The sequence below is a fragment of the Lacerta agilis genome, chromosome 2 (assembly GCF_009819535.1).
Source record: "Lacerta agilis isolate rLacAgi1 chromosome 2, rLacAgi1.pri, whole genome shotgun sequence".
Lineage (NCBI taxonomy): Eukaryota > Metazoa > Chordata > Lepidosauria > Squamata > Lacertidae > Lacerta > Lacerta agilis.
In genome coordinates this window covers 80,350,182-80,366,131 of record NC_046313.1, presented here as the reverse complement: position 1 = coordinate 80,366,131, position 15,950 = coordinate 80,350,182, and the positions used below count along the sequence as shown (strand labels likewise).

At 49.3% G+C, this 15,950-nt stretch overlaps 1 protein-coding gene across 5 annotated transcripts in view; it reads right to left on the bottom strand.

The window, feature by feature from the left end:
* CELSR3 (cadherin EGF LAG seven-pass G-type receptor 3) overlaps nucleotides 1–15,950 on the bottom strand; it is an 84,479-nt gene that overhangs the window by 50,218 nt on the left and 18,311 nt on the right. For all 5 annotated transcript variants that reach the window (XR_004426020.1, XM_033141011.1, XM_033141013.1 and 2 more), the window contains exon 2: nucleotides 859–1,491. Coding sequence is in view for 4 of the 5 variants with exons in the window: in XM_033141011.1 (XP_032996902.1) it covers nucleotides 859–1,491 (633 nt within the window). In the remaining variant the exon portion in view is untranslated. The remainder of the gene's footprint in view (nucleotides 1–858; nucleotides 1,492–15,950) is intronic.

Genomic DNA, 15,950 nt, shown 5'->3' with positions numbered 1-15,950 from the left:
AGCGGTGTGTTTTAAATGTGTTTTTAATGTACATTTTAAAAAATGGCTATTAAAAAAAGTAATAGGTAAGATGATGATGATGAGGAGGAGGATTTATCTATACCCTGCCCATTTGTCTGGGTTTCCCCAGCCACTCTGGGCAGCTCCCAGCAGAATATTAAAAACACGATAAAACATCAAACATTAAAAACTTCCCAAAACAGGGCTGCCACCGTTCAGATGTCTTCTAAAAGCCAGATAGTTGTTTGTTTCCTTGACATCTGATGGGAGGGCGTTCCACAGGGCGGGCACCACTACCGAGAAGGCCCTCTGCCTGGTTCCCTGTAACGTCACTTCTCGCAGTGAGGGAAATACCAGAAGGCCCTCGGAGCTGGATCTCAGTGTCCAGGCTGAACGATGGGGTGGAGACTCTCCTTTAGGTATACTGGGCCGAGGCCATTTAGGGCTTTAAACGTCAGCACCAACACTTTGAATTGTGCTCGGAAAGGTACTGGGAGCCATTCAGGACTGGTGATATATGGTCTCGGCGGCCACAAGCATGTTCTATCATAAGAATATTCCAGGAGGCAGATCAGAGTCCAGTCTCCCTCTAGTGTACATGTTTACGGGTAGTGCCTATATTGAGCATTAATTATTATTATTTTTTAAATCACTGTGACGAGAAACAGAAACCCACACAAATAAAGCACGTCTAGTATCCTCAGTGCAGAATGTGGATCCCTTTGGCACACAGACTCCGCCTGGTCCTAAGTAGGCATATGGAAGTCCCTGAGAGCAGAATTTCATTTGGGAAAACCCTACCCCCCCCCCGTCCCACAGCAAGCCTCCTCCTTCGCTGAGGTTCGACCACAGCCTTACCTGTGAAGTGCTGGTGGCAGATGCAGGTGTAGCCGCCCTCCTTGCGGGTGCAGACCCCTCCGTTGCGGCAGGGGTTGGAATAGCAGAGGTTGATCTCCATCTCGCAGTAGTCTCCGGTGAAGCCCTGGGGGCAGCGGCAGCGCAGGCCCGTGATGGGGTGGATGGGCCGGAAGAGGGTGGAGACGGAGGCGATGAAGGGAGCCGAGCTGTCAAACTTGAGCACCGAGATACACTTCATGTAGTTCTGGCAGGGCTCGCGGAGGCAGACGTTGTCGTCAAAGGGGAGCACCTCCAGCATGGAGACCGTGGTCAGGGTCATGCGCTTCATGTACAGCTGCTCCTGGAGCTCCTCCGAGCTGAAGAAATGGCCGCTGCGGGGCGCCATGGCGGAGAAGCTGACGTTCAGCACCTGCCCGCCGACGTCCGTGTCGTTCTGGATGTTGAAGATGAAGACATCCTCCTTCGGGGTGGCCAGGACGGTGGCCACGCCCTCCAGGAAGTTGGCCAGGAGGGGAGAGAGGAAGCGCTCCTGCCACATGTTCTCCAGGCGCACCGTGATGCTGTTGGCCAGCATGTCCTCGGTGATGACAATGACGCGCAGGACGCACTGGGCTGTCACACTGTGGATCCCGTCTGCAGGGCAGAGAAGGGAGAGGTTAGGACAGGGGTTCGGCGGGAAGGGCTTCAAACGCAAATGCTTGATGCAAGAGAAAGTGGTTCACAAACTGAGACTGGCAAGAGGAGCAAAGCACAACAACAGCAACAACAGCAGCAACAATTTATTTAATTGTTATTTATACCCCGCCCATCTGGCTGGGTTTCCCCAGCCACTCTGGATGGCTCCCAACAGAATATTAAAAACATGATAAAACACCAATCATTAAAAACTTCCTTAAACAGGGCTGCCTTCAGACATCTTCTAAAAGTCAGATAGTTGTTTGTTTCCTTGACATCTGATGGGAGGGCGTTCCACAGGGCGCCACTACCAAGAAGGCCCTGATCCCCTGTAACCTTACTTCTCGCAGTGAGGGAAATACCAGAAGGCCCTCGGAGCCGGACCTCAGTATCCAGGCTGAACAATGGGGGTGCATACCTTTGCGGGAGAACGGCGGAGCTTTATTCCCTTTACCAATTCTCCAGGAAACCACAGACCAGTTCCAAAGCTTGTGGGTCACTTAACAGGAACGTGTTTTACAGTAGCACACTGCTAAAAGTTGTGGTGTTATTTATGTGAATATGAGTTTTGCGTACTGTATTTTTTTGCGGGGAGTCTCTGAATGGGGAGGGAGGAGCAGGGGTTCTGGAAGTGGATTATTGCAAGCTCCCACAAATCAAGAGCATAGAACACTCTGTCCCCCATAAAGGCAGCTAAGGGGAACAATGCACATGTGGAGGGTCACTTTGGAAAAAATGAACCAATCATCTGATGAAACCAACCAAGAATACTATAGCAACTTAAGCACTGTTTTAGTCTAAACCTTCGTAGAAGAGAGCCCACTTCATCTGATGCATCTCAGAGACGCGCACAGGTGGAAAAAGCAGGTGATCCGTGTGAATTCCTTCCACCTCCTTCAGCTTCTATACAATGATTAAAGGTGCAGGATCCTGCCCTCTTTTGCATTGGAGCAGCCTAGTCGGCAGGACAATCCTATGAGCAGAGTTCCACTCTCAGGTAGTTATGGCCCAAGTTTCTACAATAAAATATATAGCTATGATGGAACAGACACAAGTCATGCCCACAGCATGCATTTAAAGCACACCTGATGCACATTTAAAGCGCATGGCTCCCCCTCCCCAAAGAATCCTGGGAACTGTAGTTTCATCTTCACAGAGCTACAGTTCCCAGCAGCCTTAACAAACAAGAGTTCCCAGGATTCTTGGGAGTGGGAAGAGCTGCATACTTTAAACACACATTAAATATATAGTGTGGATGTGGGACTGGTGTTTCTAATGCAGGCAAGTTTTTCACACATCAAAATGCCACCCATATTTCCCCACCTCCATTTAATCTGGGGAAAATCCAATAAGAAAGAAACCTGTTGCCAATTATTGATTTGCCATAACTCAATGACTCGCTCGCAATATTAAGCTCGCACCTGAAAGCACCAGGGGAATTTTGAGAGGGGGGGTGGTGGATCTGGGCTGTTCACAGCCATGTGGACAGGGATGCATCGGAATGGAAGGTGAGGCCGTGTGCCGGGGGAAGTGGAAGGCAAAGAGCTGTGGCTCAGTGGTACAACACCAATGGACTAATCCTCTGTTTTGGCATAATACAGCTCCCTCTGTCCCCATTAGCCATCTATTGGTATTAATTGCAGCTTCCGGACTCCAGAGGCTCAGACCAGAGGAGAGAACAGGGTCCCTGCGGCATGCTTTTCCACGGCCTGCGCAAACTTCTGCCAAAAAACCAATATTCATTCATTGCTAGAATCCCGTGAGCAATTTGCCTTGAAATACATCTTTCACCTGTAAGCTCTTTAGGGCAGGGTTGTTGCTTATGGATACTCAGCAAGAGATGGAGGAAATTTACAGGACTGTAGCAATGTTTTACAATCACCATAAGGAGCCTTGCCATTCACCACCAAATGGAGTACTCCATCTTCAGACTTTTAACTCGCATGCTATTTGTCACTTTGTCTTAAAACACACACACACACACACACACACACACACACACACTCTCTCTCTCTCTCTCTCTCTCTCTCTCTCTCTCTCCACCTAGTGGTTTTGCGATTGCCAGCTACCCTTCTCTTCCTGGAGCGAGATGCGGGCTGCGTGAGGGTTAGGGATGATGTAGAAATTCAATACAGTTCGCAGCTAAAGACAAACGTCCCTCCTTGTCCCAAACACACCCAGACCAGCGAGGACAATTAACTAGAGCCCTGAAGGGCTGTACTGTTATGGGGCCCCCAATGAAGTCTGGGGAGCCACTGTTATCTTCTTCAATGGGGTTGTTTACAACAACCTTTACAACATCTGTGCTCAGGGCCGGATGAGGCCCTAAGCTACTGAAAGTAATGGGGCCCTTTATATGTCGAGCTGCCCTTTGTCAACAACAAATTGCAGGTGTTTTTTGTGTTGAATATATACTATATGGTAATTTAGGGACTTAATAGGTATCTCAAGCCATTTGCACATGTTGCCATGCGACCAGTCCATGCAGAAAGAAGGCACCCTTTCTGGAACAGTACACAAACTGAAACACAGTCATCCTTCAAAATTTGCACTTCTCTGAATTTTGTAATACAATTCTCCAGTCAAGTGTACAAAAGATGCACATACTAGGCTAAAGTGTGCATTAAAATACATATATTAGTGAAAGTGGCATTGAAATGCATTAAATTGGGGGGGGCTGCTTTTGCAAAAATGAGTATTTTTGGCAAAATCAGGAGAGGTTTGCTAGTGGATTTTGCACGAGGATTTTAGAATAAAATCACAAACGGGTGTCGAAATGTGGAGAACTGAACTTAAGATGGGGGGGGGGTGAGAAATGGAGAGAAATGGTTCAAATGGTAGCATTCTGTGGTAGATCTAGGAAGAACCCCTGCCTGAAACCCTGGGAAGCTGCAGCCAGTCAGAGCTTATCCCAATATAAACCAATAGCTCAGCTTGGTCTAAGACAGATTCTTCTGTTTCTGCTCTTGGACCTGTGTTATGGACAATTGTTTCTCTTCGCTGGTGCCCTCTTTCCTAGCCTGAACCTCCCCCTCTCTCTGACAGTCCCCGACAATAGCTGTAGCGAGAGAGAGAGAGAGAGAGAGAGAGAGAGAGAGAGAGAGAGAGGAGGCCGCGGGATGGCATGACTGTGATGGAATGGTCCCCTCCTGGAAAAGAGTTTCTGAGGAATAAGAAGTCAAGCCATTACTCCCTGCCCATATGTCTTTGCTCTCTTTCTGCTTTTATTTATACACATTTCATATTTTCTCCCGCAGCTGAAAAATGGCGAGGTGCGGCTGTGGCTATTTATAACCAGAGTGTGCGCTCCTCTCAGCTATAACAAAGCACCACGGGACATCCAGCCAGAGCGGTCACTGCATTAGCAGAACTCTGTGCCCTCGGCAGTGCGCTGCGGTTGCACAACAGTTGTAATGGTGCCCACAAGTGTCAACAGGTAGCGAGCTGCCTTAATTCTCCACAGAGGACTTTTTGAGGAAGCTGCCTTATCGAGAGTCAGGTAAAGGTAAAAGGTAAAGGACCCCTGGATGGTTAAGTCCAGTCAAAGGTGACAATGGGGTGCAGCGCTCATCTCGCTTTCAGGCCGGGGGAGCCGGCGTTTGCACACAGACAGCTTTCCGGGTCATGTGGCCAGCATGACTAAACTGCTTCTGGGGCAGCAGAGCACTGTGACGGAAACCAGAGCGCACAGAAATGCTGCTTACCTTCCTGCCACAGCGCTACCTATTTATCTACTCACTCTGGTATGCTTTCGAACTGCTAGGTTGGCAGGAGCTGGGACAGACCCATGGGAGCTCACCCCGTCATGGGGATTTGAACCGCCAACCTTCTGATCAGTAAGCCCAAGAGGCTCAGTGGTTTAGACCACAGCTCTACCCGTGTCCAGAGTCAGACTATTGTTCCAGCTGGCCCAGTATTGTCTACACTGACAAGCAGAAGCTCTCCAGGGTTTTAGCTCTACCTGGAGACACAGGGGATGCAACTCAGATGCTCTATGGCCCTCTCTCGCAGGAGGCCGGTCTACTGTCCCTTAGACCTTGTGGGGGGCCGGACTACATGGGGGGGGTGAACGAATTCCTATGCCCCACAAATAACCCAGAGGTGCATTTTAAATAAAAGCACACATTCTACTCATGTATCTCTGGATGCGAACGGGATCCGTTCCGGAGCCCCATTCACATCATGAGCAGTCTGTATCATGAAGTGTCATGTCTGCGCATGTGTGAGACGTGATTCAGTGCTTCTGCGCATGATGTCATTTGACGTGTCTGCGCATGCATGAACCGCTGAACCTGGAAGTAACCTGTTCTGGTACTTCCAGGTTTGGCACGTTCGTAACCCTGGATGAACGCAACATGCAGCGTTCATAACACGAGGTATGACTGTAAAAGCACGCTGATTCCCAGACTGTCCGCAGGCTGGATTTAGAAGGTGATTGGGCCAGATCCGGCCCCTGGGCCTTAGTTTGCCTACCCATGTTCTATGGCCACTGAGCATGCTCAGTCCTGATTAGGCTGTTCAGGGGCTTCTGTGAACTTTGAGATTCTCCCAAGCCTTCCAGCACCTCCCCTTTGTGCCTAGGTGCTGCTGCTTTAGCTACATAAGCCATGGCACTCATGTGCCACACCCTGTAAACATCAGGAATTATACCTCCCCAATCCTAGATTGCCATGTTCTAAAGCTTTTTGTGATGAATTCTGCATGCTGAGGTGTGCAGCAGGACTTCCCCATGCCTACAGGGCCTTCTTTGTGGCAGCCCCAAAGCTGTGAAACTCACTCCCTATAGTGTCTTTTGGACTTACACCATGAGTCTTTGGTTGTCCTCCCTGTAAATGGTGTTATTAGTTGTATTTGTTTTATGCTTTGATTACTGTCGTTTTATGGTTTGTTGAATATTCATTGTTTCATTATTGGATTTTGGTTTATGTCACCTGCTCTGGGACCTGAAGAGGGAGAGTAGGTAAGAAATACTAGAAATAAGCTGCCCCAACTCTTACCATAGTGATTCCACACAGCCCCACGCAGACAACTGCTTACTATGTTACAAACATTGCCCCATAGATTACTCTATGTATACTGGTACTTGCTGGGAACCAGATTTGCAACAAAGTTCAGAGGCTCGTGTGTGTGTGTGTGTGTGTGTGTGTGTGTGGAGAGAGAGAGAGAGAGAGAGAGAGAGAGAGAGAGAGGCTAAGTAAGATTGGTAGGGTAGGGTGAGAAGACTGTGTCCAACTTTTATTAGCCTTTCTCCCTATCTTTCTCTGACAAGCTCACTCAAGGTAACTAGCAAAGTAAAATACACATCATGCTGGCAAGAACTGATGAGAATTGTAGTCCAAGTCATCTGAAGAGCACCAGGTTGAAGAAGGCTGATATAAGCTATGAATCAAAAAGAAATCCAGCACACTCCTAAAACATGATAAACTGTAAAAAAAAAAAATGTGCATATTTTAAAAGCATTTTTGCAACTAATTTCTAGCAGCAAGCAAAGTGACAACATTGACACAAGTCAGTTACCTTGCAGTAGGTGGAAGGTAGACGAATCTTTTCCCTTTCCATATCTAGAATGTGAGCCCTTCCCTAAGCACCCAAAAAGTTATCTGCACCCAGTTACTGTAGTTCAGTCAAGCTCCATTCAACTGGAAGATGCTCAAGAGCTTGACGAGACTAATGATTCTTAAGATGCCATTAACATTTCTAATAAAGTTCTTGCCAAAGTGTTTTTATGATTCCACACTCTCCCAGCATATGAAGAACAGATGCTTTAGATGAGTCACAGCAACAACAGCCACAACTTGTCACTCCATTAGCAAACAGGCACAGTGGAGTCCAATAAGCTCCGTGGCAGTATCTTCAACACAATTAGTTCAAAGCGAGGATCAGAACAGAGGATTGCATGTTCTGCAATATTACAGAGGAATGGTTTTTTAAAATGTATTAGAAACAGCAACACAGCATAGTCAGGACCTTCAAAGGGTCCCTCCTGACTGGGGTTGCTGCTGCTGCTGTTTGCAGGATTGTATCCTGCATTGTGCCCAGGGCCGTCTTAAGCCTATCTGGCGCCATGGTTCAATGATCCCTCCGGCGCCCCCCCCCCCCAGCTTGGGATTTCCATTTTCACTCACGGACCCTGCACGAGTTCCTGCATCTTCATCTGCTGCAAAGCAGGCAGCAGCTCGTCAGGTGCAGCTCCTCCCCCTTTTCCCCGTTGGTAAACAGCCTTCTGGTAAGATGCAGTGGGCAAGATCCCACACACACCCAAAAAGGGAGGCGAAACCAGAAAACGGCGAGCTGACCTCGGGCAGCCTTGGTTTCAGGAAGGGAGGGGGGAAACTACAGCCACCAGGGAGACCTGCTCAGCGACCTGCTCTCGATCGGGGGGAAAAGACAGAGAGGGGAAAGCAGCAGGCGAAAGGAAGAAAGCGAAGAGATGGGGGGGGGAGAACAGAGGGACACACACAGAGAGAGAGAGAGAGAGAGAGAGAGAGAGAGAGAGAAAGGGAAGCAGACTTGGTCCGCGGGGTTAAGTCCCCCTCCTCCTCCTCCTCCTCCTCCTCCTCCTCCCGCGGAGACTTTCGCCCAACTTTTCCTCTCCTTTTAATCGCCCTCCAAAACTTGCACTCGAGGAAAGGGAGGTGGGGAAGGGGAGGGAGAGGAGCGAGATCGGGCGAAGAAGAGCGTTCATCCTTTCCTCGAGTCTCCTCTTTCTTTTCTTCCTCCCTCTCTCCCACCCCCACCTGGGAAGCTGTTCAGGCAGGGGGGACTTGGGTTCAAGACCCCAGCAAGGCTGGGAAGTGTCTCCTGGCCAAAGCTCTGGAGAGACTTGAGGAAAGGAAGAGCTTTACACATGTTGGGCGCAAAACCAAGCTTACGAGTTTTTACCACTCCCTCACCCTCCCTGCTGCATTAGCCTTTTCCGAGCCGAGCTCGCCCGGGCGAATTTCTGTACCCATGTGGGAACGCCTGCAGGATGCTAATCCCGGCTCATCTGCCCAGCGGAGAGCGTCCTGCTCCCGCATTTCAATGGGTCTACTCTGAGGAGCACCCAAAGCCCTCGAGCCTGACCCCGGAGAAGGAGGGGGCTGCTGTTGCGCCAGAGGCTTCCGGTGAGGAAAGCACTTTCCCCTCCGCCTCCGAGGTCCCCAGCGCCTCTCTCTGCCTTCAAGGCGGCTTTTTCGGAGGCGTGGCGATCTGCGCCCGGAGGAGCGCGCAGCGTCGGGCGGCTGGGCTGAGCGGGTGGGGGCGCTGCCCCTTGATGGAGGCAGCTCCGCCGCCGCCTCGCTTCAGGGGAAGGAAAGGAGCGCGGGCGGCTGCGTGTGCCTCCTCGATGCGCCCCTGCTGGAGGAGGCGGTGTGCAGGGAAAGGGGCGGCTGCCGGCAAAGCCACGCAGCTCCCCCACTCGCTGGGGCGCCCCTGAGAGGCCAGCGCCCTGGCGCAACGCGCCACTAAGCCCAATGGTAGAGACGGCTCTGATTGTGCCACTAATGCAATATTTGTGCATCAGTGGTGGATTTATCCTGGATTGTCCACACATCATTCCCCTTCATGAGTTGCTCATGCACTGTCATTGCATCATCGTCTCTTGCCCTGCAGTGGGACAAAAGTGGGATAGCATCCAAATATTTGTAATTTAAAAAGTTACAGGAATTCAGTGTGCGCTCATTGTCAACAGAGTGTTTTGTCCGCTTCAGAACCTTTGCAGGCACAAACAGTTCTGGAAAGCGGGATTGCATGGAACTGCCCTCATACTATCACAAGCAAGAAATGACCACAATTACACAATAAAAAAAGACATATGGAGGGCCTCTGTGTTCATTTCCTCTCCCACCTTCAAAGCTTATAGACCACTATAGTACAGTTGGAATAAAATCTTGCAACTGAAATACATGCACATTCTCTTCTCCCTGTTTACCATTACATCCTTTCCCTCTCTTGTCTCCTCTATATTGAATTTTAGACTGTAAGCTCTTCAGGGCAGGGGTCCTTTTCTTTCTGGACCTTGCTAAGCATTTGGATGGTGTTAAATAAACAAGCAATGCCTTAGGAGGCATTAGGGTAGATTGAATAGGTGAACTCATTCATTGCATTGCTCATAACAAGACATTCTGTGAATAGAACTCGTGAGTTGACCATGGGTATAGGTGGGGGCGGGCATGGAGTCATCCAGTTAGAGCACTGACCCAAGTTTGGGGGGAGATCCAGAGTTCAAATCCCACCCACCCACCACACACTTAACCATGAAGCCCCCTGGGTGACTTTGGGCCAGTCACCATTGCTCAGCCAAACCCGCCCCGTGACCCTTGAATGAAGAGCTGTATAGGCATTTAATAAATAAACAACCTCTCAGGATTGTTGTGAGGATACAACAGGGAAGGGGAGAGCTGTGTACCCCACCTCGAGCACCTTGAGGAATTGTGGGCTATAAATGTCCTCATAAATAAATGACATAGAAATCATCATTTGCGGTTTGAAAAACAAGGGGGGAAATGCACCCCCTTCCTCACCCTATATTAATGGTGCCATGGAATTCTGAGACATATCTACAGACTACTCCAATGGATTGTAATACTGGAGGCAGCGCCTTGTCAACTGCATAATTGTACCGAGCTCGGTAGTTTTGAGTACTTAAATATATATATATGATGACCGTAAATGACAGAAGAGACCTTGGAAGAGGTGCTAAGAGAGGGCTGGCAGGCTGAGCATCTTCAGCAAGCCATACAGGTACATCTCTGTGTCAGCATCCCACTCCTCCTGTTCCCAGGTTGAAGCCTGGCAATGAAAAGTGGCTCAAGCTTAAGCCCTGGGCTCTGTCACCTAAGCCAGCTTCCTCAATAGACTTGTGACAGGAAAAGCCCGGGGGTCATGAGCTGTTAACATGGCGCATAGGGAGGCATTGTATTGCAGGGACATCACAGCGGGAGCATCTCTTTCCGCTCCCCTCTCTATGCATGAGCTGCCAGCCCTGCAGAATGGCAGATAATTGCATCTGGTGTCTCCCGCAGCGCTGACATAACCTAGACTTCAAGGCAGAGCACGCAACAAATGGGCCCTGTCTGCCGGGGAGATCCACAAGGGGGTTAATGCTCCACTTGTCACGCTGGACGGCAGGCTGCAAGGGAGGCTCGTCTGGGGAGCATCAAGGCAGGCTCCCTGCCACCACCCACAATGCTTTGGATTGCAAAAAGCAGCGACATCCAATGCAAAACCCCACCTGCGTTTCAGAGAGATGCACAGGTAGGTGTGTGGATTAATCCCATTTAGCTCCGGTCACTTTGCAACCTCCCTATAGGCCAATATTCAAGAGGGAATGTATTTGTTCAGACATCCCAAAAGTGATCATGTAGGGTATGTTATACGCACTACACAGATGACAGACTGGGAGGCTTGCCTAGGGCCACCTAGTGAGTTCATGGCTGATTGGGATTTGAGCAGAGGATTTTCTGTCTGACAGCTCAGGTTAGCCAGCACACTCCACTAACTCGCCCCCTGCAGAAGCTGCAAATGCATTTCCCACATTCTATCAATGCACTGTTTAAAAAAAAAAAGCAGCCAGAGATATTAGAGCTGGAAGGGAATGGGGATCTGAACACAGGCCAGACTGTCTTTCCTAAGAGAGGTCCTCTGCACCATGACGTCTTTAATGCATTAGCTCACATCATCCATGGGATTGCTAAACACCCTTGAAGAGGTGTCTGTAGAATAGTAAACCAATACAGAAAGCTCAGGCAATCGGCCAATGCTGCATGCTCCTTGGGAGGTGAGGGCTGCATCAAAAGGCCGAGAGATTCCCCCATGCGGCATCTCAGGCCAGGAAATGCTTCACCCACTGAATGTTCACTTTACTGTGTGACTGTTAAATATGTAAAAGTAGGTGCTAACCTCCTGAGGGATTCAGTGAAATGACCTCCCAAATACAGTGCAGAAACAGGGGAAGCTGCCTTATACTAGGTAAGGTTATTAGATCCATGTAGCTCAGTATTGTTTGCTCTGTTGCCTGTTCATTTCAACAGGACACGCCAGGGATGGAAGCTGAGGTCTTCTCCATGCAAAACATGTGCCATGCCAAGTTGTGCTCCATCCTTTAAATGGGCCTTGCCCACTGTGGGACTCTCCAGCTGTTCTGGACTACGATTCTGGTCAGCCTCATGACCAAAGATAAGGGGATGATGGGGACTGTGGTCCAAAACATCTGGGGAAACCAGATTGGGTAAGGCTACCTTAAAGCAATCAGGCCCTGAACTTGAAATCAAAAGCCGCTCTTGCATTCTGCCTGATATCCCACCTGCAGCTGCAGTAATGGCTGATGTTTCCAAAGAAGTCATCTTTTCCTGCACCTCAATTGCTATCTTCAAGACATAATCCATTCCTACATCAGAGATGGGAGGAAGCTAGACAGGACTCCACCGCTGGAGTACAAATCCATTTCTTATTGACAACTAAGTCGTAGAATGTTCGCACAGAATGCTGGATTTGGCAGGTTTTTATTATTATTAACATTTTCTTATTATTATTTATTAAATTTGTATACTGCCCTTCATCCAAAGATCACAACATAAAAAAACAAGAACACAAAATAATACATAATAAAAACAAAAAACATACCCCAAAACTCCATCTCCAACAAACACATTTAAACAGCTATAAAATGTTAATCAGACAAAAGGCCTGATTAATTAAAGGCCTGATAGGGAAACATTTTCACCTGGTGCCTAAATATATGTAACAAAGGTGTCAGGTAAGCTTCCTTGGGAAGAGCATTCCACAAACGGGGAGCCACCACAGAAAAGGCCTGTTCTTGTGTTGCCACCCTCCAGACCTCTCAAGGAGGCACATGAAAAAAGGCCTCAGATGATGATCACAGGGTCTGGGGCAGTTCATATGGGGAGAGGCGGTCCTTGATCTGATCCAAGGCAGCACACATAGGATCATTTTGTCACTTCTATTGACTCCAGAGTAAAGTGAGGTTAGGATCACAGTCTTCATCACGTCCATTGATTTCAATGGGCCTACTCTGAATATGCCTAAGCACTAGATATGGCCCTACCTTTCCTCTTCAGGTGTTCATGGTTCAGGAACATCTCTGTAAGGGAACTTGGCGCAAGTTCCCTGTAAATAATAATAATAATAATAATAATAATAATAATAATAATAATAATATATTTAACCAGGGCTATTGACTGTCTGGCTCCGAAGCGCCCTCTCCGATTGCATGGAGCCCGGACAGCCCCGTGGTTTTCCCCGGAGCTGAGGGCGATGAAACAGTCGCTGAGACGGCTAGAGCGCCGGTGGCGGAAAACTCATTCTGAATCTGACCGGACACTGGCTAGAGCTCAACTTCGAGCCTACCAAGTGGCAATGGCAACGGCGAAGAGGGCCTTCTTCACCGTTTCTATTGCATCTGCAGAAAACAGCAGCAGGAGACTCTTCCAGGTGGTTCGCAGTTTAGCAGAACCACCATCGTCATCGGGGCCTGGTAGGGACCCCAAGATCTCCTGCAATGCTTTTGCAAAGTTTTTTGCAGATAAAGTCGCTCAGATTCGGAAGGAGGTAGATTCCACCGTGGGAGCAGGGCTGGGGCGGGAGAGTGCTAGAGCTCTGTCTAGTCATGTTTCATGGGATCAATTTCAATCTGTTACCTCCGAGGATGTGGACAGGCTGCTTGGACGAGTGAAACCAACCACCTGTGTCCTTGATCCTTGCCCATCCTGGCTAATAAAAGCGAGCCGGGAAGGACTGGGCGATGGGCTCCGCGGGGTGGTGAACGCTTCCCTCTGTGAGGGAGTCTTCCCATACCCGCTGAAGGAGGCGGTCATTAAACCGCTTCTTAAAAAAACATCTTTAGACCCGGCCAATATGGCCAACTATCGCCCAGTCTCAAATTTACCATTCTTGGGCAAGGTGATTGAGCGGGTGGTTGCGGAACAACTCCAGGCACGCCTGGAGGATGCGGACCATTTGGATCCCTTCCAATCGGGATTCAGGCCTCATCATGGGACTGAAACTGCCTTGGTCGCGCTGGTCGATGATCTCCGGCGGGCTAGGGACAAAGGTGAGAGCTGTTTCCTAGTTCTGCTGGATCTCTCAGCGGCCTTTGACACCATCGACCATAACATCCTTCTGGACCGGCTAGAGGGGTTGGGAGCTGGGGGCACTGTTATACAGTGGTTCCGCTCCTTCCTTCTGGGCCGTGTTCAGAAAGTGGTGATGGGGGATGAGTGTTCAGACCCCTGGGCTCTCACCTGTGGGGTGCCTCAGGGTTCCGTCCTCTCCCCCATGCTTTTTAATATCTATATGAAGCCGCTGGGAGAGATCATCAGGGGGTTTGGGCTGGGTGTTCATCAGTATGCGGATGATACCCAGCTCTACCTCTCTTTTAAATCAGAACCAGTGAAGGCGGTGAAGGTCCTGTGTGAGTGCCTGGAGGCGGTTGGAGGATGGATGGCGGCTAACAGATTGAGGTTGAATCCTGACAAGACAGAAGTACTGTTTTTGGGGGATAGGGGGCGAGTGGGTGTGGGGGACTCCCTGGTCCTGAATGGGGTAACTGTGCCCCTGAAGGACCAGGTGCGCAGCCTGGGAGTCATTTTGGACTCACAGCTGTCCATGGAGGCACAGGTTCATTCTGTGTCCAGGGCGGCTGTCTACCAGCTCCATCTGGTACACAGGCTGAGACCCTACCTGCCCGCGGACTGTCTCACCAGAGTGGTACATGCTCTAGTTATCTCCCGCTTGGACTACTGCAATGCGCTCTATGTGGGGCTTCCTTTGAAGGTGACCCGGAAACTGCAATTAATCCAGAATGCGGCAGCTAGACTGGTGACTGGGAGGGGCCGCCGGGACCACATAACACCGGTCCTGAGAGATCTACATTGGCTCCCAGTACGTTTCCGAGCACAATTCAAAGTGTTGGTGCTGACCTTTAAAGCCCTAAACGGCCTCGGTCCTGTATACCTGAAGGAGCGTCTCCACCCCCATCATTCAGCCCGGACACTGAGATCCAGCGCCGAGGGCCTTCTGTCGGTTCCCTCACTGCGAGAAGCAAAACTACAGGGAACCAGGCAGAGGGCCTTCTCGGTAGTGGCGCCCGCCCTGTGGAACGCCCTCCCATCAGAAGTCAAGGGAATAAACAACTACCTGACATTCAGAAAATTCCTAAAGGCAGCCCTGTTTAGGGAAGTTTTTAAACTGTGATATTTTAAATGTATTTTAATGTTTGATGGAAGCCGCCCAGAGTGGCTGGGGAGACCCAGCCAGATGGGCGGGGTACAAATAATAAATTATTATTATTATTATTATTATTATTATTATTATTATTATTATTATTATTATTATTTATACCCTGCCCATCTGGCTGGGTTTCCCCAGTCACTCCTGGCAGCTCCCAACAGAATATTAAAAATACATTCTAACAACAGCCATTAAAAAACTTCCCTAAGCAGGGCTGCCTTCAGATATCTTCTAAACATTGGATAGTTGTTTATTCCTTTGACATCTGCTGGGAGGGAGTTCCACAGGGCAGGCACCACTACCGAGAAGGCCCTCTGCCTGGTTCCCTGTAACCTCACTTCTTGCAGTGAGGGAACCGCCAGAAGGCCCTTGGTGCTAGACCTCAGTGTCCGGAGTGAACGATGGAGTTGGAGACGCTCCTTCAGGTATACTATCATGTTTGCAGGATTTGGTGGAAGCAGAAACAGCCAGCCATGGATATGGCTAGGGTAATAAGCAAGGGTGCTTCCATCACAGCCCCCCAAAGCACCCCAGTCCCCCACTCTTTGAAACTGCTCTAAGTGGGAACCGACATTCCAGGAAGGAAACATTGTTGTAAAAAAGATAGAGACTTATGCCCTCCTTCTGCTGACCCAAAGAGCAGCCAGTTGATGGCACCCCCTCCATGTATGGCTCAGGTCTGATTGTCTTCTTCTCTCTTGGCAGCTGCAGAGCCCAGACACAAGCACTTTGATTCCTCTCATTCATGTTTGAAGTTAGAATCATAGAATCATAGAGTTGGAAGAGACCACAAGGGCCATCCAGTCCAACCCCCTGCCAAGCAGGAAACACCATCAAAGCATTCCTGACAGATGGCTGCAAAGCCTCCGCTTAAAGACCTCCAAAGAAGGAGACTCCACCACACACCTTGGCAGCAAATTCCACTGCTGAACAGCTCTTACTGTCAGGAAGTTCTTCCTAATGTTTAGGTGGAATATTCTTTCTTGTAGTTTGAATCCATTGCCCCGTGTCCGCTTCTCTGGAGCAGCAGAAAACAACCTTTCTCCCTCCTCTAGATGACATACTTTTATATATTTGAACATGGCTATCATATCACCCCTTAACCTTCTCTTCTCCAGGCTAAACATACCCAGCTCCCTAAGCCGTTCCTCATAAGTTAACAGCTCAGGAAAATTTAACTATGGAAA